The 26,155-nt window shown below is 39.6% G+C and overlaps 2 protein-coding genes across 2 annotated transcripts in view; one reads left to right on the top strand and one right to left on the bottom strand.

Moving 5' to 3' along the window:
- Positions 1–19,230, bottom strand: part of cep104 (centrosomal protein 104) — a 38,307-nt gene extending 19,077 nt beyond the window's left edge. Inside the window, exons 1-12 of the mRNA XM_022765929.1 lie at positions 19,205–19,230; positions 18,156–18,282; positions 17,771–17,944; positions 17,384–17,522; positions 15,753–15,815; positions 12,249–12,325; positions 11,644–11,812; positions 7,905–8,060; positions 7,539–7,769; positions 5,857–6,072; positions 4,427–4,594; positions 2,856–3,029 (exon numbers count right to left, since the gene is read on the bottom strand). Of these exons, the coding sequence (XP_022621650.1) occupies positions 2,856–3,029; positions 4,427–4,594; positions 5,857–6,072; positions 7,539–7,769; positions 7,905–8,060; positions 11,644–11,812; positions 12,249–12,325; positions 15,753–15,815; positions 17,384–17,522; positions 17,771–17,944; positions 18,156–18,282; positions 19,205–19,226 (1,716 nt within the window). The 5' untranslated portion in view covers positions 19,227–19,230. The remainder of the gene's footprint in view (positions 1–2,855; positions 3,030–4,426; positions 4,595–5,856; positions 6,073–7,538; positions 7,770–7,904; positions 8,061–11,643; positions 11,813–12,248; positions 12,326–15,752; positions 15,816–17,383; positions 17,523–17,770; positions 17,945–18,155; positions 18,283–19,204) is intronic.
- A 1,083-nt stretch (positions 19,231–20,313) lies between these two features.
- On the top strand, positions 20,314–25,901 carry lrrc47 (leucine rich repeat containing 47). Its single transcript, XM_022765939.1, has 7 exons — positions 20,314–20,911; positions 21,592–22,053; positions 22,144–22,260; positions 22,888–23,003; positions 23,617–23,719; positions 24,038–24,127; positions 25,225–25,901. Exons 1-7 carry the CDS (start codon positions 20,342–20,344, stop codon positions 25,444–25,446), a joined length of 1,680 nt encoding a protein of 559 aa, XP_022621660.1. The 5' UTR covers positions 20,314–20,341; the 3' UTR covers positions 25,447–25,901.
- Positions 25,902–26,155: the final 254 nt, after the last annotated feature.

The raw sequence follows: 26,155 nt of genomic DNA, 5'->3' as shown, positions 1-26,155 counted from the left end.
CTTCTCGAGCAGCTCGGCCCGACTCTGGGCCAGACGAGAGGGGAAGTTGGATTTGAAGGGCTTTCACCAGGCTCACCAGGGATAGCTGCAGGACCCGTACATCCTTCAAAACAGCAATTTCCTAAAAGGGGGACGTGAGAAAGAGACACTGGTAGAGACACAAGTCATGACAGAGAACACATGTGTACAAGTATGATGGAAGAAAACTCTTGGTATTTTAGCCTCATCAGGTGAGTGGAATGTACATTGGAAATATGGCGCGCACACACACACACACACACACACACACACACACACACACACACACACACACAAAAACAAAGAGGCATTCAGTCATTGCTCTAATCGAGGTCTGAACAGGTCCAGAGGGGCTGAGCGATGATTTCAGAGGGCTGAAACTCTTCGTAACAGCCGGTACAGTTGTGACCTAAGTTGATCTCATTGAAACAGAAGCAACTGTAGCTCTTAAACACACACACACACACGCGCATGAGAGCACTGACAGATTCCACTAAGCAAACAAACACGACACATGTTCATACAGTCAGACACTTACTTCACTTACATACTACACGTCATCACCGACTAAAACTTGGGGCTTGTTTGAATTGTTTGAAGCCTGGGACAGATCGTGACAACACCTCAGACGCCTCCTGATTCACCATGTTTATTAAACTACAGTGACGCCTTTGTAATCAGTCTAATGTTAGGAAAACCGGCTTAACACATAAAATAACTTGCACACTCTTTTTAACTACAGTGATTTAAACAGAGTGCACAATGTGGATGTGAAGAAGTTTGCGTTTGTCATTGCATCCACACATTTCCTCCCTCTCTCTCTCTCTCTCTCTCTCTCTATACTACTATGAATTAAAGACGGAACAAAACCAAAAAAACAACAAAATAATCAAAGGAAACAAAAAAATAAATAAATAAATAATAATAATAATAATAATAATAATAATAACAATAATAATAATAATAATAATAATAATAATAATAATAATAATAATAGTGAATTTTCTCTGGGTAATGCAAAGATGTGTCCGTGTGAGTTGAAAATGTTTCAACTAAAGCCTGATGGAAAAAAGCAAAGTACTGGACTTCCTGGTAAGTTATGATATCAGCTCATTTCATCAATTTCATGATTCATTGGTTTCATTATCTAATCAAAGAGTTTGACATTCAGTCAAGTAAATATTTGTTGTAGTTTTGGGGAGACTAAGTCGTGTAATTCTGATAAAAATAAAAGCACCAAGCACGCTCAGGTAATCTGCCTCAAAGTTTGCCTTTGGTGGAAAGTGTGATTTGGTGTTGCACATGTTTTCTGACTGTGGAGCGTGTAAACAAGGCGCCGCTCTGATCATTGTTTTTAAGGTGGACTTGTTGGTTTTGACCGTCGCACTGATTTCACCCGCAACGATCAAAAAACGTGTTCTATTTAACCAAATCCATTTTTTGTGTTTACATTCACATAACAATTAAGCATACAAATAAATATAAGCAATCACTGCCTGTGAAATGTTTTATGTGTATTTATCTCCATGGAAACCGTGGCCATTATCTATGTTTGCATGCTCAGAAGAAATACAGTTCACCATACATGTCCAAATTATCAATTGTCATACTAATGACACTCAATATTACATTACTGTTTTACTGAAGTTTGCTCAGATTTGTAACATCAAGGTTATTTCTTTAATTGCTTGAATCAGAATTTCAGCTTCAGGCACAGGTCTAGTTTCCACACCTATTTTTCTTGACTAAAATCTCTCCCATCACTGTCCTCTGACACTGCAGCTGCCATACTCCAGATGAGAGAAAAGAGGAATCTATGATATAGTCATCTCAGAGTGCGTTCTAAGCAGTCAGTCGCTTGGCAAACTTTTGTTTTTTGCCCTGGGTTCTGCCTCACAGTAAGGGTACATCTGTAGCATTATATATAAAACACTGAGTCGCAGTGTTGTCCATTAAATTCTTGATAAAACCCAGATTGAGTCAAAAAGGAAAGGCTCCTGCAGAGCCACAGAAGACATTACACAACTATTGTCTTCAGTGGAAGTGAAAGATAAAGCACATATGCTGTTTATATAGAGATCTATATGTTTAGACAATGGTTCTGTGACGCAGCTGATGCTGGATAATGCTGGTATGAGAGGAGAATCTTTCTACTGTGAGCTGGAGGCGAGAGAAATGTTGTTTTTTTAGAAATCCAACCTGTTGAAAAAGGAATAATTGACTGTTTTAACTTAAACTAAAGGTTTAGAATTACAGAGGATATGACATATAACATGATGATGAATTCATCATCATGTTATTTTGAGGAAATCTTTCTTCTCTATGTACATAAATGGTGGACGAAGGACACATCAGTGTATTATTCTCTCACTCCTACAACTTACCTTTAATACTGTAAATACTTTATTTTATGCATGTTTTTGTTTTACTGTTGGATGGCTGTATTCTTTTAATTTCTAATGTTTTTGGCTTTGCTGTCTTGGTAACTGTTCCACCCTTGTATGGGCTCATCTCATGGGATAGGGAGGCCACTTAAATAAACCCCTTTGTATTTGTTAGAGGATGACAGGAGACAACTCCACCCTGGTATGTGTAGAAATCACTGCTACTACAAATTGAGAGATAATAACAATAAACAAATGAGATTATGAACCGGGACTTCACCTTTATATAGGGTGTAAAAAAGAAGGAAGGAGCTTTTACAGAGCTCTAAAAAAGAGAGGATGGTGGAGAGAGTAAAATCAGATGGAAAATTATTGCAAAATCATCTTCAGTCATTTTGTTTTCCTTTCAGTCAAAGAAAATGTGCAACATGTCGGTCCAGGGTGTTTTAATACCTGTATGAAGGCAGTGACTGTGGCCCGGAGGCGGCTGGCTGAGTCTGCGGTCCTGGCCAGCAGGTTGGGCCAGGTCTGATCCAAGCAGTAGGTCACCTCAGTCCGGCCCAACCCCAGACCTGGGATCAGCTGACTCAGCATTAGGCGCAGCAGCTTCAAGGAGGCCTGGAAAACCTGAGGAGAGAGCCACGGGACATTTAACTCAAAACTTAGCCGACTTTCTAAGAAAAAGCTCCAGGCACCAGGGTGATGTCAGTCGGCAGGGAGGGAAGAAAATGTTTAGTTTGAGTTGGTGAGAGCGTGTGGAGAGAGAGTGGTGATCAGTGGTTGAGAAGGGAAAGTTTGTTTGTTTTCATACTCGCTAACAAGTAAACCAGACACATTAACCAGACACTGGAAACTAAAGATAGCAACTAACCTGTTTCCTAGAGCTAAACTGAATTATCAATACATTATCAATATTAGTGGAATTTTTGTATTTATGGGAAAATTTAGACTGGAGACATATAACAAACACGCTGGGCTACATTTAGACGCAGGGGCTGGTTTCACAAAGAGAGACTGTGGCTTAAATACAACAAACAGTCAGACCTCACATTTCCTTTTTCTAATTGTTTTTATATTGTAAAAGATATTGTATTTGTTCACTTGTCTTTATATTTTGTTGTATGTGCTTCAGTATGCTCATCCCTTAAAAAAGCAATAAACAGAGATTAAATAAATAACAAAGCAGTTTAGTTCGTGTCTATCTTAAGCTGAACAAAGAAAAAAGAAATGGCTGCTCTCTCTATAACACTGTTAGCAAACCACAAATTATGAGCCATGTTTTCCTGTTTTTTTTCTTGTAGGGCGCTATTGGTCAGCGCAGGTGTCATGATTGTTACCATGGTAACATTGGTCTTAGGTCTGGGATAGCCTGGGGGTAAGGTGTTTAATGGTGTTTTGGCTTAAAATTCTGTATTCAGTCTGTATTTTTTAGACTGATCTATGAGCTGAATGAAGACTGGACCAACACTACAGACCCGACTGAAATATCTCCGGCCCCTGGATGTCACTTACATGAAATGCAGCCACTGATTTCCAGAGAACAGCCCATTTATCATGAACTAAACTGAAGCACTTTTGTTGAGCAGCAAATTAACCAGTTAACATGTTAATGGATCATTCTGTGTGCCGATGTGGCCGGGGAAAATAAATCACTAGAATTATTGCGGCGCTGCCCTTTTCATTACCATACAAGCTGCGGACGACCTCCAGAGAGGTTACAAGGCCATCCTTGTCAAAACTGTTTGTTTAAGGAAGTCAGCTCGGGGGGGAGGGGCCTGGGGTTGCATGTGGCACAGGGGGAACGTTGTTAAGTGTTTGCATGTGTGATTGTGTGCTTATGTTTGAACACCATCACTGTTAGTTCTGTTCGTAACGGGAGTCCAGAGAACACGATGTATAGAAGACGTTGACAGTAACAAACTCAACATATCCAGTTCTCCCTAACAGCTGCTTTTCTCTACAATTAACTTGGAACATTCACAGAAGTCACCGCATGACAACTTTCTTCTGAGGAAGCGGCTCACCGATGACACTTTATCCAGGAGGGCTCTCTTGACCAGGAAGACTGCAGCTCTTATCATGTTTCTCAGCTCCTCCTTGGGGGTGGTGGGTGATACCTCCAAAAGCCTCTTGTACACAGCCAGCAGAGCCTCCTCTCTGTTGGACCAGGTTTTGGAATACGCCCCCGCCACCTGCAACAAAATAAAGGGTAAGAAAGTCGCCCGGGGGATATCTTTCCTGCCCTGTTACTCACACATCTCTGTTCACACCTGCTGTGGGTGTCGCATCAGATGTGAATAGATATTTGCATATATGCTGTGTTCTATATATAGATGAGGGGTGTCCAACATGTGGCCCGTGAGCTTCCAGTAGCTCACCCAGAGGCACTGAGAATATAGTCTGTACAAACCATGCATAGTTCAAACTTCAAGCAACAACTTCACTCAGTCATTCTGCTCTGAATAAAACTAAATTAAATAAACAGACCCCCCCCCATGTTGTCATGGATACAGGGAGTTAAACTCTGTGTTAAACTTCAACTTTTCTTTTTTTTTAACCCATGTTTGTTTACATTTTGGAAAATGAAGTGTAGTGAATAATCTATTTGAACTTCCTGTTTGTTATGTACCATCAGATGCACTGATAACTATCACTGGATCACAGACTGAGGAGCTTCTTCTTCTCTGATCTCTAATCAGATTTATTTGCAGCAGTGTTCTCGTGTCTGTGTGTTCAGGTCTGACTGAATCATGACTCAAAATATTTGCCTGATGTGAGTTTCAGATGTTTTTGGATATCGATATTTGATGACTTGTTAATTTATCTTATTGATCTGATTTGGTTTGGAGATCAGTTTGAGTGTTTTGATACGATACATGAATAAATGTGTCCAGTGATATTAGACAGGAGGAGCTCTCAGCCGCTTTTATTTTGTCAAAATATCTCTCAGAGTGAAAAAGGTTGGAGATCCCTGATATAGATCATAAAACACAAACCCATTCAACTGGCGATATTGATTTAAAACAAAAAAAACAAAAAGCTGCACTAATCGATATTTTCTATTTTATCAATAAATGAAATGACTATGTGAGGTGTGAAAAATCTGGCTAGTAGTGGACACAGCCACAGAAATAATCATCCAACTCTGTACTTCCCCTCAGTTTTACAGAACATTTTATCCTTTGTTAGCTCATTGCTTTTGTCCTCCAGCTGCTGCAGGCAACTGTGTCCAGGATAAACTCCCAGTTCCACGTTCCACCTGACACAAGTGCCACAAGGTTGCAGGTGGATGAAGTAACAAGCAGGTGCACAGCAAATTACTTATTTTAGAAAGAGAGATACAGAGAAGAATCAAGAGATGGAGAGAGAGAAGGAGGTAAATGTTGTACAAACTGCTGAATATCTTCATCACTTGGCTCAGTGAGCCCTGTTGTCCCCTCTTTCTTTTTCTTACCAGGCTTTCTCCGTAAACCTCTATTGGTAGTCCAGCCTCTCTCTGGGCTTTCTCTGTGAGGGGCTCTGGCTCTCCGCTCAGCTCAGGGCCGGGCGGAGTCCTGTGGGCGTCAGGTCGGGGGGGGCGCTGCTCTGCATGACTCTGGACGGCCTCCACTGGCCGGTCTTTCCTCTGGAACGTTGGCAGCGGCCTCTCATCATAAGGCACACCGATAACCTGTCATAAACAAGACAACGCCATTGGTATTTACAACTCGGAATATAATGTTTACATATATAAACATGTACAGCTTTCACTTTTTTTTCTTTTTGTGTGTATGTATTCTCCAGAGATCCCTCAGCTGAAAGGCTCAGAGACAACTGATCCACAGGATGTCCACCCTTTTGAAAAATTCATCAGCTCTATCCCTGCTCTTTTCACTAACTCTCACTAGCATGTGATCACTGAATAGGCCGATCATGAAACATCACGATGACAATGGATGTCGAACCCCCTCTATACAAACCCAGGCTCCATCCAGTCAGCACTGTCTCCTGTGCCCCCGGGCCAACTGGCACTCTGCTGCTCGTACAAGGCTCAAAGCTGAGTCTGGACGCCAGGTTGGCAGCCGCTGGAGTCAGCCAACTGTTGCACGCTTTTAATTAAATAGTGAAACCTAAACCTGTAGCCGGACTGGTCTCAGTCTGTGGTGAGTAAAGAATAAAAGCTGGTCATAATCTGCCAGTGTGCTCCAACACTACAGGGGCTAAAGGCAGGAGATGTGTTCCCAAAGTGCCACAGTACAACTATACAGCAGCTGTCAACATCTGTGTCATTAACTGAGCTTTATTCACCTTTTTCTTTCTCAAATTAGTTTATACATGTATCAACAGTTTAGATCCAGAGTTTCTTTCCTGATACAGTAACAGAGAAACTGTGGTGAATAGAAACTGCAAACTATCACATTGTAGATCTAAATTTGGACAATCAGCTTTCTCCATAAAGAGCTGTGAACACATCACCACCTGAAGTCAAATCACACCAAAGGTGAAGTGCTGCTCAGAGCAAACCAGAGCTAATTGTATTTATTGTTAATTGTTTTGTTTGACTATTTGTAGCTTGTTTTGTTGTTGTCTCTTTTTAGACTGAACATCTGTATATTTGAAGCTAACTGTGTAATTATTATCATTCGCATTGTTTGTTTGTTTTGTGTTGTTTTTGTTGTTGTTGTCTCTTCTTGACCTTACATCACATTCAACATATTTCAAAATAATATTTCATATCTGTAGTGTGTTGTGGTTTCATGATAATCAAAACTGACTGTTTTAATTATTCTGTACATGTTAAAGTCCAACGAGAGACAAGAGTTGAAAATTAGCATCAGCTATAAACACGTCAGTTTCATGCTTTGTATTGGAACTATGTTAAACCGCATCTTTCTTTTTTTTTTTAATTGTATATTTATTTCTTTATATTGTAAAATATATTGTACTTGTTCACTTGCTGTATTTGTATTTTGTTTTATTGGCTTATCTACTGAGTATGTGCTTTTGTGTGCTGCTCATTCAAAAAAGCAATAAACAGAGATTTCAAAAAGAAATTGCATCATCCCTATTACTGACCGTCCATAAAGCATTGTTAAAAGTGTGTAAAGATGTGGTGATATGTTGCAACATTAACACAGTGGATAGTGTTGATCTTACATCTATCTTGGGTATAGCGGCAGCAGGGGTACAGGGTGTGTCAGGTTGGCTGCTCAGTTTGGGCGCCACAGTTTCTGTGGCCAACTGTTGATTCTGAGGAGCGTTCGTTTTTCTCCCCTTCCTGAATGTGTCTGTGGACACCAGGGACTTCGCGGGGACTGAACGGTGACCCGGAGAGGGCAGAAGGGAGGGAGGGTCCTGGAGCGGGGAGGAATCTGTCGCCCTCGTGATCTGGACAAAACCGAGGCACAATACGTCATTATTAGATCCGCACTTAACTGTAAAGTAACCGATTTTTCCTGCTTCAGCATATTATCTTCATCACACAAACAGGTGAAGTGTTGCCATCAGTGACCGGCGACTGACCATCGTCGTGTCCAACAGGTTGTGGACCTCCAGCTGCTGGTAGACGCTCCTCCTGTACTCCTCCATCAGCTCCTTCTTCTTCTTGGCCAGGTCGTAGTCCTCCTTTTCTATGGCACATCGCTTCTCCACATCATATCGGGCCAAACGCTCCCCGACCTGGAAGAGCCCGGGACAAGCAGAGGTGAAGGCAGTGAGGCTGCATGTTTAGAGACATAAACATGGGAGCAGAACTGTTGTTATGTCAGTTTGTGGCCACACTGACAAAAAATTTATTGGATGTTTACTGTTTTAACTTAGCACTTACTTTTCCACCACCGGTACTATCTTAAAGGTGAAAGTGCAGATCCTGCTGATAGACCTCCTGCACTCCTCCTGCGCCTCCTGCCTGTTTTATTCTGGTTTTAAATACAATTTTATCTGGTCTTTTTCTCTCCGTGGTGTTTTGTTGTAATATTATTCCAGTTATTACATACTTGATCTTTGTTCATGTTTAGTGACGCATAGCGAAAGTTCAGTTAGGAAGACTATCTCCTCGAAATCTAAGTCACAAGCACAGTTTCCCGCTATCTATAAGCTCCACTCGCTGTTTCTTGTCTTCATCCAATCACAACCTGACACAGTGGCCTTAAGCCAGTTGCTTGTAAGCTGTCAAACTTTTTAAAATGTTCTCTCTCTCTCTCTCTCTCCCTCTCGAAAGGACTTTAAACCTATGGATCGTTTGCATGGCGATCCAAGTCTATTTCTTCTGTTCACAATAAATTTCATTTAGTCTCTCCTGTTTGAAATGATTAAAATAAGATTGTGCTCACCAAGCTTATCTGGCAATAAATGTGATATCAATAAAAAGAAGTCAGAGACACGAGCAGTAAAACACTCAGGTTGAAAATGAGCCCTCAGGACAGTCAAACATACGTAGGTGAGCAGTAAAATAATTACCCACACTGTGAGATATAAATATTCATTACAGTTTAGAGGCTGACACCCCGATACAATTCTGATCTACTGCACTTTCTGTAGTTGTGCACAGGTTTCCTATGCAATGAGGGATTGTTACATCTCAGATCAGCTCACTTCCAGATTTTTTTTTTGATCTAAATAATAATAAACTTTGTTTGTAGAGCATTTGTTTATACAAGAGATGTAGCTCCAAGTGCTTTACATTAATAATAAAAACAAAGAGATAGATAATCTGGCTAAACCATCACCTTGTTTATGACCCATCTGATTGTTTGATTGCTCCTGTTTACCACCTTTGACTTTGTTGAACTGACATCACAGATTTCTCCAGAATCAGTGATTGGTGTGTAAAATGTCATATAATCTGATGCAGTAATGATTAAAACAATAAATTTAACTTCCAGAGAAGTGAACCAGACTTAATCTTTGAACCATACTGGAGGTGGCTTGGAGACATGACGTGGGCATTTCTGCCCCACACAGTAACACAGTCAGTAATAACAGGGAGTGTGCCACATGGTGAATCACTGAGATTTACTGAATGGAAATTTGACAACAACTTCCAGTAAGTTAGGCTTGTAATTTCGTTGTGAGGAAATTCCATTAAGCTGAATTTAGTTGATAACCAGGTGCCAAGCAACACAGTCTCAGCTGCAACACCTTGAGCTTCCACTCTACTGCACGTCAGCTGCTCCTCAAATTTACTGTACATCAAGGATTTCCAGCATGTAGCTCTTCGTGATTTCTGAATCCTGTGCTTCCTTTGTGCTAAGAAAAACTGGACAGTGTAAAGTGGGAGAAATAGAGCAGGTAAATACTCATCCTTCTGTCCTGTCTCCTCTCTGTCATGTGTTTATAGATATCATGTGACACCACAAAGCCTCCCCTGACATCCTGAGGGTGCAATGACAAGGGATTTTCAGCATGACTACCTTGGCAACTGCTTTGTGCACGATACTAATATGCCATACTAACAAGGTGCTAGTGTGTGTGTTATCAGGTTACAGAGCGGCCCAAGGCCCGGTGTGGGAGAGACGCTACCCAAGGACCATCAGCTGTCAGGCTTATTAAGAATTCATGGTCAGCATGGTAACACTGCATACAAAGAAGGTCAGTAACAGGAATCTGAACAATGTTTAACAACTACTGTTACAAACAGTGGTGAGAATACACTAGAAACAAAGAATACAAGCCAGTGTCTGGATGCTGACATCTGGACCTAAATCATTTCCTTACCACAATAAAACATTTCCCACAGCTCTTATAGCCAGTTTACTGTACATGGTCTGCATGTACAGTAAACTATGGCTTCTTTGCACCGTCCACCTGAAACTCACTACAAAGGAGAGGTGCACAATTAATCGAAATATAATAGAGTGCGATTGTTGTCAGCACCATGAGTGTTGTTGGTGCTACAGAGACGCCCCGGCCGACAAATCATATTCTCCAGACGTTAAAAAAAAAAACATGTTTGGTACAAGACCAACAAAAATCACGTCATCATCATCGTCATTTAAAAAAAAATTTCACTGAAAATGAAAATGCAAAAAACGATAATTTCCAACTGAAATCAGAATATCTGCCAAAATAATCACAATATGATTTTATTTTTTTTGTCGTGCAGCCCTACTACAACGCTCTTTAAAAAAGAATTCGCTGGTGCTTCTTGGTCATTTTAGATTCTTAATCTCTGAACTTTTAATTTCTGTTTGTACCTGTTTTAATTGATTCTTTTACATTATTTATTAATTGTATTTATATGTTTGTATTTTAACTGGTATTTTTATCTACTCGACATAATCGTAAATGAGGGCTTTACCGTCAATGATTTTTGAGTTTAAATAAAGACATATAAATGTAAACTCCCTCACACAAATAATAAATCAATAAATAAAAATTACTATCCATGCCACGAGGAGCCACTTACAGACACTGATAACAATGTTTTTTAAGTCCAGAGTCTGGATTGAGGTTGAATATCGGGAACAGAGATCCCAGTATTATCCCGTGTGTGTGTGTGTGTGTGTGTGTGTGTGTGTGTGTGTGTGTGAGCCTATTTGTTCACATACCACTTGTTTGTACTAAAACAAAGACACATTCTCTAAATCCCATTAACACTACAATGCAACTGCCGTAGTTAAATACTGAAGCCCAGCCTTAGAATGCTCTTGCGGAAACGACTTGATCAACTTCACTTTTCCATTTTAGGATAAAAGAGCAGTTTACACTCCTGCAGTGTGGGAGAACATTCTGTAAAATATGTGTGAATGAGGCAAAATCTGTAAAATAAATCCATGCAGGTAGTTCAAGTGGCTTAAAAGGATAATTCGAAGTTTCTGGGAATTTGTTTTCTTGCTGAGAGTTCGATGATAAAATTGATACCACTCATGTCTGTGTGATCAATACGGAGATGCTGTAATGCAACACCAGGTGGTGATGACCTTATTATATCAATAAATACAGGTAAGCACTGACTGGAAGTACAGGCAAACAGCTAGCTCATAAGTCCACCTCCTCCTCTAAAGCTCACCAATCAACATGTTATATTTTGTTTGTTTAATTTGTATGAAGTCGTGATGTAATGTAAAGTACTTTTTTTTATCTTTTGAAGGCCTTAAATATGAATCATTTAGACTTCTTGAAGACCTTCTCAGACCATGAGTAATTCACAAATACACTAAAATACTCTCACTGCAGCCAGAACACATCCTTGTGTTTATGGGGTATTTTGCTCGACCGTGTGAACAAACATCTGGTGTCAGCCTCTCAGAAGCTACAGTACCTTCTGCAGGTCGGCGATGGCCTGCTTCAGATTCTTGGCCTGCTCGTATTTCTCCAGCCGGACCATGTCCTGCTTCTTCTGGTCCAGGAGACGGATGATGTGAGCAACTTCCGGGTCCTGGTACATGTCGAAGGCCAGGTCATCCAAGGGGGAGAACGACTCACATTTTCTGGGTGCAAGACACGAGGACACAAGGCGATAACTAGACTGAAACATTAAAATATTCTACATGAGCCACTCTTCTGTCAGGAACAATATAGAAACTTGGTTCTGAACTTTGAGAAAATGCCTGTGTCCAATAAATGTGTCATCATCAGTTCATTGGGCTTGTATTGTGCAATTCCTGATCAAAGGGGAAAAACACTGACTGACCCCCCCAGGACGGGAGACCCTGAGGTGAAACGTCCGTTGGGGGTTGATGTATTAAGAAAAGAAAAAAAAGATTATTTCGAAATGTGTTTTCCTCTTTGCACCGGCTGCCACCTGCATTGCCTTCGAATGTGAGTGGCTGTGAATGCTTTGCTTGGCTTCCAGACTAAATGGCTTTGTTGAACAGTGTTATTGTCACAAGACAAAGAAACCAGGGTTCAATGGCCGAGCCTCACCCCATGAAGGTCGTGTCCAAGGCGGCCTCCAGCTGAGTGCTATTGAGGTAGTGTTCGATCAGCTGCTCTCTGCTTGGCTGGGGGTAAACAGATGGACAAATTACACACACATGCATATGTACTCTTGTATTACTGTGCTCAAGAAGGATCTGACCACTGTTGTCTAATCCCATTAACTTTAAGGTGACCCTCAACTTCAGCCCTTACCCTAACCCAAAATTAACCGTAACACTGCCCTTTTCAAAAGTGAGGATCAGCCAGTGAAGCTGAGCAATTTATCTAATTTTATTTTCGATTATGATTTTGTCACTTCCTGGTTACGTTTGGGTTTGGTTTACGTTTTGGTAACGATGTTGGTGGTTTTCAGTATGTTGGTGCAGTGAACTACAACATATTTGATCTCATTTAATTTGGTCAAATTTATTTTTATTTATATTTTCAAATGCCGAATATATGTTTAGCAGGTTTCAGTAGGTTCGCAGAAGTACAGTAATGTTACAACATATTTCATCAAATTTATTTTGATGTAATTTTTTTTTATTTATTATATATTTAATTGCATATATTTAGATATTATATATTATTTATAATTTTATTTATTTATCTAATTTTCTTATTTTCTTTTTATTAGTTTTTTTCATTGAATTGTATCTTTAATTTAATATTATATATTAAGTTCAAGAAAGTCCAGTATTTTTAAATGGGTGGTGTTTCCAAAGTCAATGAGTAAACGTGTTAAATAATCATATTTTAATTTGATCATGATAACGGCCGTAAGTCTCGCTCACTCTTTCACTCAATAACACCTTATATAGAGACTTGTTATCCACTGTAGCACCACTATCACCTGAAATGTCAAGTGGCAAATCATTGAAAGCAGGAAACATCGTGTACCGATGACTCACAGCACTTCATAAGCATCAAACCAGGAGTTAATGAGCACCACTTCCTCCTCACCAGTAATAAGTACAAAGAAGAGCAATTCTGTGCACCTATCACAAAGGATGTAGTTATCCTGCCTGAAATACAAAACTCAACTATGTTCCAGGAGGATAAAAAGCAGTAACGTGTATTTTTTAGTCACTATTTCAACCTTTCTAAGAGGAAATAAAAAGCTTGGGTTAATGCTCCCTGATTAATCAACTAACTGATGGATTAACTGATGGATTAATATGTTGCTAAAATTATTTAAAGTGTTAATGTCACATCACCCTCAGTCGTCGGTGACACAGATTAGATTTGGCCATAAGCACATGTGTATGTCATACTAATGTACTAAGATTCTTATATATTAATGATAGAAAACATGTGAATATTTTCCTATCAGTTAAACAGCCAATCAATAACTTTGTTGATTAAGAGAGAGAGAGAGAGAGAGAGAGAGAGAGAGAGAGAGAGAGAGAGAGAGAGAGAGAGAGAGATATTTAACTGGTTTACACCATTGTGATGGTCGGGTATAGGACGTTTTAATAAAATCAGTGATGGCTGAGTTCCATTTATCTGCCTCAGTTTCCTGGTTATAGTACTGCGCATGCTAGTTTCACGCAATCACAAATTAATGGGACACTTAAACAGAACAGATCCATTGATTATGGTTATGAGTAACACTCATTTATGTGCTATTTCCTGCTGTGACAAGTCGAAACAAACAAAGGCTTGTCACATCGCCATCAGAGCAGTAACATGTTAGCACCACGGGAAACAAATAAACCAAGTTATAGTAAGCTCAAATTTAAAAAAAAAAAAAACAGATTGCACTTTATAAGCATCATTTAATTTCTGGAGACTGATTTTACGAGTTGGAGAACGACAGCACAGATCTACAGTATGATGGAGAGTTATTGGCAGCTTCAGCGTCTTTCTGACAACAGAGATCAATCAGTATTCTTCTTTAATCCTTCTGAACCATGAACGAAATCACATTCACCTCCATTTCATTTGAGGAGAGGCAGAAATCTCAAAGGCTGACAAGTAAAACAAGAACCATATGTTTGGCCTGATACCACCGAGATGCTTTTTTCTCATAATTTGAGTAAAATGAGCCGTTAAAGCAGCAAATAATTAGGCTCTCTCTCTGTATCCACGCTACAGTGTCCCTCCACAGGACAAACACAACTTCCATCCATAAAGCAGATATAAGAGAACAAGATCCAGCCGACCCTCCAGGCAGGATCGCTGCTGTGGTGGAGGTGCTCGGAGTCAGATTAGTGGAGCAACAATGCACAGCCTGTTCACTGGAATCTGTGCGAGTGTGTGTCCTTGTCTTTCCGTGTCTCTGTTTCAGTGTGTGTGTGTGTGTGTGTGTGTGTTTTAAGGTGCTCTCTCTCTCCTCCAGGAGCTGTCCGTCTGCAGGACTATCTGATTACTCTGACTAACTAAAGGCCTCCTGTGTGATTACATACTGCCCTCCCTTTGTGTCTCATTACTACATTCCTGACACATAGACACACACCCACTAACACACATACACACACCATTCAGGTAAACATGTGTGCATATTCTGTATACATGGTTATATAATGTCTCTGGAGCAGTGACTATGAGGAAACACTACATAAAACACCCACACAACACAGTGTTATCCAGTGTATATGCTCTACATGCAAGGTATGCTGAATCAACAACTCTCTGACATAATCTCAACAAATTACAAGTTTCATATCATTTAGGGCTATGGTAATGGATTAGCATCATCTTCTATAGGTATTCATATTATCCTGTCCATTCTAACAAAAACAAACAAAAAAAAAAAGCAGAGCAAACAGCATCAGAGCAGAAAAAAACTGATGCTTAGAGATGGAAATGACCAACACCAGCCTCTCACACTTTCTGGATAAAAGAAATATTCAATAATTTAAATCTTTAAAAAAAAATCTGACATACTTTGAAAGGTTCTTCCAAGAAATTTTAAAAGATGTGCGAGCCTTTCTTTGTCTATGCAGAGTTATCATCATCAGTTATCCCTCAATAAGATCTCACTTTATTCTATTTACTTCTTCTCTGTATTTATTGTAACTCTGACCGGAAGGGTTAGGCTATCATGTTTAGGATAAAATAAGAGCAAGCTGACTGTTAGCATTGTGTTAGCGTTTTGTTAGTGTTGTGTTGTTGTGTTTTGCTACATTTAGTATGTTGTTGTTTTGTCAGCTGTATTGCTGTAACGTCACACTGTCACTCACAGTGCTTTAACACCATTGTCAGTTTAAATATAAAAATCAATAAACAAAGTTTATGAAAAAAAAGAACCCAGTTTGCATCTCATGAGGTTTTATGAAGAATATTCAAATGATAAATAATATGTGATTCTAATTTGACCTGTTTTGTTGACCTGGTTCCCTTTTTAACATGACAAAAGTTCAAACTGATAAAACTTAGGTCAAGGCCTCTCTGAGTGACTGTGATGACTGAGCACCATTTCACAAAATCACAATGCAACAGCACCACCTACTGCTGTGCAGGTGTACGTTCAGGGACGGGTGGCAGGTGAGGAGGGTGCTCACTTACAATTGTGTTAAAAGCATTTCCATCCAGAGAGTCTCCCAGAACATTAATGGCAACCAAAGCAACCTGAAATCATAAACAGATGATGGTGAGGTGGTGGAACGAAACATGACTGCAGGAGAAAATACGGAAAAAAAAAAAAAGCAATGCATATGATAAACGGGTGAATAGTACTGAGAGGATAATGGTGAAACAATTTCACTGCAGTTTAAAGGATAACAATTGTGATATCCTTTATTAACTTACTATCAACAAATCCGTTAAAAAGATTAAAACCAACAATGAACTGATCCTACTTAAGTATTATCTGTGTATTCAAAGCTTGATACAACTAATTTCTCTCCGCTATAGATCTCCATTGTTTTATAAACAATGAGCAACTGAAGTTTAGTTTGAGTAAATCCCACATAAACTGTCCTGCTGCTGTAAATACTGACAAAAGCAACAAATGTGCATTAATCTGCTGTTGAAAATAGTCCCCAGTAAAGGCGCTGTTTATGGAACAAAACTGTTCCAGGAAATTACTTAGTCAGATTTAAAAATTAATCCATGTATTAATGATCCATTTTCAAAGATTTAAGATTTTTTTTTAGCATGAACAAATGGGACTGAGTCACAGACACAGATACACTAATACATTATTGGTTTTGGTCTTTTCATGGGATTTGTTTATAGACTAACACCAGCCTTATCTGGTGAGTAAAAACATATCAATTACAATCCTGCAATTACGATTCTGATCATTCTTTTGCTCAATAATTTTGTCTCTAAAATGTGAAAAGTCCATTACATTATCATCACAGTAAAAAAATAACCCAAAGTATTCCATTTACAAGGATATAAAATGGAGAAAATAAAACTAATCATCATATTTTATAAACCAGAACAAGCGAAAATCTGGGATTATACTTGATAAAGGACATTTGATTGATAGACAGACCTGGAATCAATTACTTTTCTTTCAATCAAATAAATCATTATTCAACTAATCATCTCAGCACTACTGAAAATGCAAAGGAAACTTATGAATTTGAGGGAATAACTGGCGAGAAATTAATTCTCAAGAGCGTCTAATAAAGCAGTCATTTGTCATTTGAACACATTCTTCAAATGAACACAACACATATTGTTATCCTTCTTTACATACTGTATCTATCAGCCGCATTTACAGTGCTCTTTAAAACTGTCTCATATCACTGCAACACATCACAATAATGAGGCTCTCAAATATTATCTGAGAGGTGCTCTGACCAGTGTTGCTATTGGATACCAGGGTGATGGCAGTGTAAGTGCTGCCACTGAGAGCCTAACACAACAGATATCACACAAAATAACTACTACTACATTGTGTCTTCTTAGTAGCCAATGACTTTAAATGATCTGAAGAAATAGTTTTTTAAAGACACTGGCTGTATCTAGAGATATGATGAGATTTCAAGCAAGATTTTGTTGTTTATTTCTCATTCTATTTATCAATTTAACCTAATAAACTCTGGAAGGCAACACCAAAACAAACAAAATACTTTTTTTTGCAACCCAAGATTAAAAGCTGCCCACAGTCTGGATCAGACCTGACTTAAGTTACAGGCAGTGAAATAGTGGTGAAGGTGCATCGCTAGCATTAAACAGAGTACCTGATTGTACTGATTGTAACCGTTGACATGATTCTTATGAAAGGTTATTCTCAGGTATGTTCCGATGGCGTCGACATGGACCGACTTCAGCTCCCGAGCTTTGAAGCCCGTCTTCTCGTTGTCTGACAAAGACACATACCTGTGGTGAGAGCACAGTGTTGCTTTTCAGTCCAATTCCTCTGCTGTGATACAGTATACGAGACTAAAATGCTACATTTTTAATACATGTTGAGCCCTCACCAGAAAAAAACTATGATCATTGTTTATGTTTTTGTATGCTACAACATCCCAACCTCCTAAACCATCTAGTATTAACCTACAACTTCTAGTTAAAATATACAAGAGGGTGCAAGTCAAAACTGAGCCTGGCCCAGTCTGAGGTCCCACCCGAGTCTGCGAAGGTGCCCTGGGAACCCTGGAGTGCTGGTTTCAGGGAGAGTGTCTCCAATGTGGAACTCCACCTTAGCTGGGATCAGGTACTGGTGGGCCAGCAGCTGCAGCTTCCTCACCCTACTTCTCTCCACCAGCTGGAGGGTGACGTGTTGAGGGTAAGAGCACAGCCTGCAGAATATTTGATTCACGTAATATTGAGTTTCTTGAAGAGGAAATTACACTTTTTTAAAATTTATTTATTTATTCATTTTTATTCATTAGAAATCTAAGAAAACTGCCACTCATAGGAAATATTTTTATTGCTTTTGCAGCCTATGAAGTTATAAAGTTGCCATGAATGAATGACATGCTTTTCAAACAGAGCGCTTTGTATATGTACCTGCCGGATCTCCAACCATTGACTGTGGGCGCATGGACCATGAGCTCCTTGGCAGTGAAGTTGTCCTCATGACTTGAAGAGTTGACCACGATGAATCCTATCTTCCTGGGCATCCCTCTGATGGACACTGACATAAACAAGTGAAAGTGCAAAGGAATTTGATTAGTGACAGTGATAACTGCAAAGATGATGTTCAGGTGCAGTTATACCTTTTTGAAAGTGCCAGGAATGTCAATTTTTAATGAATATCTGCAAATTAGTCTGTGTGAATTTGTGTTCAACACTTTAGAAATTGTTTATTTTTCTGAATGGTTTTGTAGAAACAAATGTGAGTGTTTCTCAAAGTAAAGTAATGAAAAAAGTTAAGTTTCAGTAACAAAACTCAGGCATTGTATCAGTACTAGAGCTGATAAATTCGCCCAACCACGTCAGTGAACTCATCTACAACACTTACAACAAGGGGCAATGTTGAATATTTACTAATACAGCCCAAAACTAGCTAGTCAGAGATTAGACAGCAACTACCAGTTTTTAAAAGAATAGATTTGAATACAATAAATTAATTTCATCCCATAAATTCGACAATAAAAGAATAACATGAACGCTATCAAACAACCTTTGGTTTGGTAGCAGTGTGAAATAGTACTAAAGTAATTATTTTTGTTTACTGAATGTATGTCAGTAGCTGTGAGGCTTAAAGACACAGAAGACAGAATATATTAACTGGCCAGTTGTACGGTTCTCTTCAGGGAACATAAACTATCCTGAAAATAGCAAACAAACCCCCCCAGGACAGAACAGAGAGGTCCTTCATGCTAACTTGAACATGTTGGGCGGGGGGCATTAGCTAACTGTTAACAACTCAATCAGCCAACATAGCTAGTTTTACATTAGCTACATTGTAAAGGTATTTTGACCGCCTGAAATCCAATAAATGTCCTGACAACTGTCACATGTTATGTCCTCCCTTTTATTGGTGTAAAGTTTAAAGTAAAAAGAAGTTTTCTTGAGCGTATTTTAAAGATATCTTACCGCGAACATCACCGTACCGTTGACAGCTTGTAGTCCCATTCCATCTCCATAACCACCGTTGACAACAACCAGCGCGGTCATGCGCAATGGTAGGATTGTCATCAGTCGCAATGGATTATGGTTGATATAGTTTTATTACTAGTTCTTGACATCAACAGTTGTTCTTAAGCCTGTTTGCGTCGATACACACACGTCTGGTTGTATATGTTTCTACGTACACTTTGCGACGACGACAATATCTATATATATTTAAAATACATATTTTTAATGCGTTTTGACAACTTCTTCCTGGTGCTGGGTGGTCTGGAGCAAGCAGCGCGTGAAGCTAGCAAAAATGCTACAGGAAGTAAACTAGGTCTTCAAAATGAAGGCACAGCGTGTAGCGTTATTTTCAAAATCTTTGAGGTTACTAATTTAATTTTTTAATTTAAATATTCCTTTCAATTTACTGGTTCATATTCCAGTAATGATATCGTGAATTTAAACACAAAAATATAGAATTATACATCAATATGTGATAACGGTCTAAAACTGCAATTACACAGGGACTATCAATAAGACACGACAGTCTAATGCATTCACTTGAGGAAAAAAAGATTCTGCTCAGTTTTTCTGTTATAACGAGATAATTATCTAAGATAATATTTTAAAACGTAATAATTATCTAATTATCGAATCTAATAATTATGTCGTTCAGAAAAACATAGGATTTTTTTAGAGAAAAGTTTTCTTTAAAAAAAATCTGCTCTGTTTTTACTGAATTAACGGAATAATGATCTCAGAATTCTGAGACAATTTTCTAATAATTAATTATTATCTAATAATACAATCTAATAATTATGTCGGTCATTCAGAGAACAGGATTTTTTTTTTAGAAAAGTTTTCTTTAAAAAAAATGCTAATTTTTGCTTCATTTATAGCCAAAATGCTATGAATAAGGTTTTCTCTGGATAGCAGTCATCCGCCAAAGTTCACATTTCAAGTCACATTTTGATTATAATTATTCGGCATATTGAATCTGACATGTACCGTTATCTTCCAAAAACCCAAAGACTCATAAGGAATAATTATTTATTTTGAAAACGGAAAACGGAAGTGGTGTATTTCGTTGTCTGTGCTACCTTCACAACGACTGGTACCTCATACCAGGCAGCATGGATGACATGGAGAAATGGCCTGAAATAGAGAAAGCAGCGACAGAGAAGAGGCGTGAACTGGTTCTACAGGGTCCTGGTGTCGACAAGAGGATTTCCTCTAATGGGGGGCTCACCGGGTCCATCTATTCCCTCACACTGCTGAATTACCTGGAAGTTAGCCAGTGTCCGAGTCTGACAGAGATCCACGAGGACATCCAGCATCTGACCAACCTGCAGAGCCTCATCCTGTGCAGGAACAAACTCGCCTCCATCCCGAATGTCATCGGCAGCCTCAAGTCCCTGAAAGTCCTGGACCTGTCGGTCAACAACCTCAAGGTTTTACCGGAGGCCATCGTCCGGTTAAGAGAGCTGAACACGCTAAACGTGAGCTGCAACAGCCTGGAGGTGCTGCCCGAGGGGCTGAGCCAGTGCACCAAGCTCTCCACCATCAACGTCTCCAAAAACCACATCACCGGCTTCCCCGCTGACTTCTACTCCGAGCGGCTGGAGCTCCTCAGCAGCCTGGTGGCCTCTGACAACTGCATCCAAGAGCTGAGTGGAGATGTTCACAAGCTAGCTGCTCTGAAGGTGTTGTTGTTTACTGGCAAACATGCTGTAAAACAATACAGATACTATACTATACAATACAATACTATTTTGAATTTGGCATACACACGATTACACAATTTTTTACTGTATTTATTCTTATTTTTGCTCATTTATTCTTACTAAATATACAAATGATCAAGGTCAGGGGACTCCAACCTTTTTTGCTCTAGGAGCTACTATGACAAATTAAAGGGGCTGAGAGCTCCTCTAGCTGATATTCCCCCTCTAAAACAACACAGAACCTAAAATTTAAAAACTTTATTCTCATAATATTATGACTTTTGTCTTGCAAAATTGTAACTTTAGTCCCTAAATTTCATTTTTTTCCCCCCCTCAATCTGGCCCTAATACTCCATCGTAATACAAGAAGCAGTTCTTCTACATCATTTTAATGAGCCCCCGTCCACCACAATGAGACAAAGTTAACAAATAAAAGATATTTTCTTTGTGAAACGTACTCCTGTGTAAATCAAAGATGTGCCGAATTAAAGAGGAGCTGTCACTTGTTTCGGCACACAGCTTTAATTGTAGCTTGCTAATATACAGTAAAGCTCTTCACTGTCACTGATTTTTAAACAGAGTTTGGTAACCACACAAGACAGGCCAGTAATGTATCTATACCAGCTTGAATATAATATACTCTGTGCCCGTCTTCCCAGGTGCTGGATCTCTCCTGCAACAAGCTGAGTGAGATCCCCTCTGATCTGAGCGACTGCCCCAAGCTGAAGGAGATCAACTTCAAAGGCAACAAGCTGAACGACAAGCGTCTGGAGAAGATGGTCAACGGTTGCCAGACCAAGTCCATCCTGGAGTACCTCAGAGGAAAAGGAAAAGGACGACAGGGAGAGGATGGAGCTGATGCGGACGGCGGACGCAATGCAGACAAGAGGAAAAAGGGGCAACAGAGGAAGAAGAAGGAGAAGGCGGCAGAGGAACAGGACGAGGTGGAGGAACTGAACAAGATGGTGGTGAGGGTTCTCCACGTTTCAGATGCTCCCACGGCGCTCACCGTCAAAGTGACCGCTGAGGTTAAGGACGTGCGGCCGTACTTGGTGTGCTGCGTGGTCCGAGGCATGAACCTGAAGTCTGGGAATTCTCTCAAACGGTTCCTCGTGGCTCAGGTGAGGTGACATACATCAGACCATGTTAAATAAAAACATAACCACATGTGCAGCGCCGTGAGCAAAAACACTTCCCTGTTGTTTTCCCAGACGAAGCTTCACGATGATCTGTGTGGTAAAAGGACAACGGCGACCATCGCAACTCATGATGTGCAGCTTCTCAAAGGTCCACTGGTGTACGACGTCAAACCTCCCACCCAGCTGAAGGTATCCTCATGGTTCATTATTTTCAGTATTCTGTCCAGATACAAGTGCTTCACAGAGGCATGGAAAGATATTAAACATAAAACATTAAGACGACATTAAAATAGCATTTAAAAACAATAAAAACAAATTTGAATAAATAGAAATAAAAATATTTAAATACATAAGATCAGGTAGGAAACTTAGGACAGGGGTGCAGTGATAAAAGACAGATAGATAGATACAGTAGATAGATAGATAGATAGATAGATAGATAGATAGATAGATAGATAGACCAACAATAATAATAATTAACAATAAGCAAATGCACTAGATTAAAAAGATGTTCTGTATGTGAACAGTGATGTTTTACTCCCTGATCTAACTGAGCTGACAGTCTCAGCAGATCTCAGGTGTTCAGGAAGCTTGTTGCACAGGTGAGGAGCAGAGGAACTAAAATCTGCCTCACCTTGTTTGTTTCCTGGAACACTGAGTGAACCTGACCCAGATCACCTGAGGGGTCCGGATGCTTCGTGTCGTACAAGTGGATCAGAGAAAAGTCTTCTGGTGTCTCCCAGATGTCGTCAGTTTTATGTTTGTGTCAGTTGCTGTGTGGTTCTGTGTTGTAACTGAGAACATAATGTCTGTTAGATCGTTCCTCTGGGTCGGAAGGAGATGACGGCGGTGGAGCTGATAAGACACCTTCACCTCGAGGCTGAAGAGCTGAGGAAGCAGAAGAAGAGGCAGAATGTAACTGGCCTCCACAAGTCAGTACAACACACAGTGAATGACTGATCCACACAGCACGAGCTCTGTCTCTCCTGAGGGTTTACTGAGTTAACTGCAGCCTGGAGTCAAGGGACGAGGCTCTTGTGTTGAAGGCACATGAACTGATTTTCAAAATAAAAGAGAAATTATCTAATTTATTTTAGTGCAGACCTCTGTCCTTTTCGTTTGAGCACATGGGGGCAGTATAAGAATGTTGGACCACAGCTTTAGTCTGACGTAGTTGTTGTCAGTATTGAGTAAGATGCAGGTGTTCACTTGAACTTGAACATTATTAAGGATCACAAGCTTATTTAATCCCACATATTGAAAAGAAAATGCAGAAAAATTAGGATATAAAAACATTATTGATCTGTGTTAGTGGAATTCAAATAGTTCATTATTATAACTTACATGACTCACTTGTAAAAATCTTCTTTACCACTGTGTGCTTCAAAAGTAAAGTGCTACTTGACTTTCTAGCAGTTTATTAGCGACCAGAGAGGAAGACAAAACGACCACTGTGACAAGCTCATTGTTCAAAGAATCTTCCTCTACATTTGCCAAACACCTTTTCACACTGTTGTCTCTGTCGACTTTTGTTTTTTTTTACAGATACCTGCAGCTTTTGCAAGGAAAAAGCGTCTATCCCTGCCTGGTCGACGCTGAGGACCATGTGATCTCATTCCCACCTATTACCAACAGTGAGAAAACTAAGGTGTGTCTTCCTGGTTATCATGATTGCATCTTTGGTCTAAGAGAGGATTTTATATTCTGATACTTATAGCTTGACTTCGATACAAATTCTTAATGATGCTTTTTTCCATTCCAACTTTATCAAATCCATTTTAACAAAAATAAAATTACAACACACATTATTGTACAAATGTTAGTTTTATTTTAGTTTTATTTTGAAGCTTGGTAAATAAACAGCCAATCAGCAGCATCATTAGATTTGATAACTATACAATATGTTTCAGCGACTTTTTGTCATATAGTAGAAATAAAAACATGATCAGCTGATTGTACGTTACAGATCAAGAAGACCACCAAAGAGTTGTTCTTGGAGGTGACGAGCTCCACCAGCCTGCAGACCTGCAAAGACATCATGGACGCTCTGATTGTAGTAAGTTTCTGTTTCCTTTTTCTCTTTCCTTTTTCTCAGAAATCAGAATCAAGAATCATTTTGTTTTTTTTACAACTTGGACCAAGAGAAGCTGCAGCTCTGACTCAAACCGAAACTCAGCTCATCACATATTTCGCGACCTCAGTTGACCTTTCGATCACAGGGTGGGAGAGAGGTTGTTAGTCTGGAAGGCGATGGGACATTTTGCTTTTCTCACTGACAGGAATAGAACTCTTGGGGAAAGTTTTGGATTGAACAGAGTGGTCTGAGGAAATGAAGAAAACATGTGAAGAAGAAGCTGTGTACAGAGTCTAATACAGACTTTACCGCAAAAGTATTGCGAGTAGGCCGACAAATATTTGCAAAACAGTAAAATTGTGGTGAAAATAAAATTAATATACATATATATATAATACTGTTTTTAAATGTTTTAAAATGAAATATTCTTTTAAAGATGTTTAAAAAAAACTCCTTTCATTTTTTTCTTCTTCTCGTATTAAGGCCGATCACTGTGATGAGCCAGTGATAGGAACTTTTTTTGTTGTCGCATCATATACGTGTTTTCTCTCTCAGTCAAAATAGAAAGCTGGTTAGCAGCAGGAAGAATTAAAAGGAAAGAGTTCAGAGACAGATGGTGAATCGACAAGTTGAGCTTCTCCTGTTTTCAGTTGAACCCCGAGTGTTCGAACATGATTAAAGTAAAAAGTGCTCTGAGGCATCATTAGGCGTCCTTATTGTTACGGGGTCGGATGAGGGGCGCCAGCATTTTTCAGAACTTCAAGTGGACCATGAGTTAGAAAAGTTTGGGAACCGCTGATCTAGATTTTCAAGAAGAAGCCCTGAGAAGTTAGTGTGTCCAAAATTCATATCACACACTGATTCTGAGCAGGCTTTGAGTAGGAATTTGGGACACATGTTGTTTACTGTCTCCTTCCTCCCCCCTTCACTCTGTTTTCTTCTGGACAGATTTTTGAATGAAAATCATCCAAGAAAAAAAACATTTCAAGAACCGAAGTGTTGAAGTGCATCTCATAAATGGTTTAAAAAAAAAAAAAAATCTCACAGGTATTTACAGGCTGTTTCCTGTTTCATCACAGAAAATGGCAGAGTTGAACAAGTTCACGGCGGAGCATCAGGAGGAGGCGGGGTCAGAAGGGGAGGGGGAGGGTCCACTGGAGCCGGCGACCAGCAGCGAGACCTCCAGCGAACTGATCGTCCAGCAGGTCCGAACCGTGGACCAGGACGGGAACCTGAAGGTCGTCTACCCGTCGAAGACCGACCTCTCCAAAGACGTCGGCAATTTGAGCATCGTTTGGTAGCGGGCTGTGGACAACCTGCAGTGTTTCCACTCATTCACATACCACATGAAGTTATTCACAGATTAAAGCAAGGTTTGACAACATGCAAAAAACAAAATGTACATCCTTTTACTTCAGGGAGAAAACCTGATCCTGTAGGAGTCTGTGATCAGAACATTTCTGATTAATGTACAGCTTTTTCAACCACATGCCCATAACACTTAAATAAATCCTCTTCCTGCTTCCTGACAGCATGATCAACAAGACACACTGCAAAATATCCTTATTTTTGTATCATTTACAAACTGGTGGAATTAATTTTGTTCTGACATTGACTTGAACTTGGATTGATCACTTATCTGTGTTACAGGAAGATTTGTATTTCTATTTATCAACTTACAGCTCTGGCATTTTCCCTTTAAACAGCAGCAAACAATGTCTACATGAGACTTAATAAACTTGACTTCTGTTTTCATTCACTATATTAATGTTATTATTATTATATTCACTATATGTCACACACACACACACACACACACACACACACACACACACACACACACACACACACACACACACACACACACACACACACACACACACACACAATGTCTCCTGATCAGCTGGAGTTTCTGTAGGTTTTTGTGTTTTCTTTGTTCCAGACATTGAAGCGACACCGGCTCATTCCAACCACAAACTCCCTCCAAACACTGGGAACATAAACTACATC

This window comes from Seriola dumerili, unplaced genomic scaffold, assembly GCF_002260705.1.
Source record: "Seriola dumerili isolate Sdu_G_001 unplaced genomic scaffold, Sdu_1.0 BDQW01000800.1, whole genome shotgun sequence".
NCBI classification, from domain to species: domain Eukaryota; kingdom Metazoa; phylum Chordata; class Actinopteri; order Carangiformes; family Carangidae; genus Seriola; species Seriola dumerili.
The sequence above is the reverse complement of the archived record's forward strand: the minus strand, read 5'-3'. Positions and strand labels throughout refer to the sequence as shown.

Coding starts and splice junctions, on each gene's coding strand:
- lrrc47 (XM_022765939.1), top strand. CDS start 20,342: ATGGATGACATGGAGAAATGGCCTGAAATAGAGAAAGCAGCGACAGAG. Junction 22,261..22,887: donor AACCTCCCACCCAGCTGAAG/GTATCCTCATGG, acceptor AATGTCTGTTAG/ATCGTTCCTCTGGGTCGGAA. Junction 24,128..25,224: donor TCATGGACGCTCTGATTGTA/GTAAGTTTCTGT, acceptor GTTTCATCACAG/AAAATGGCAGAGTTGAACAA.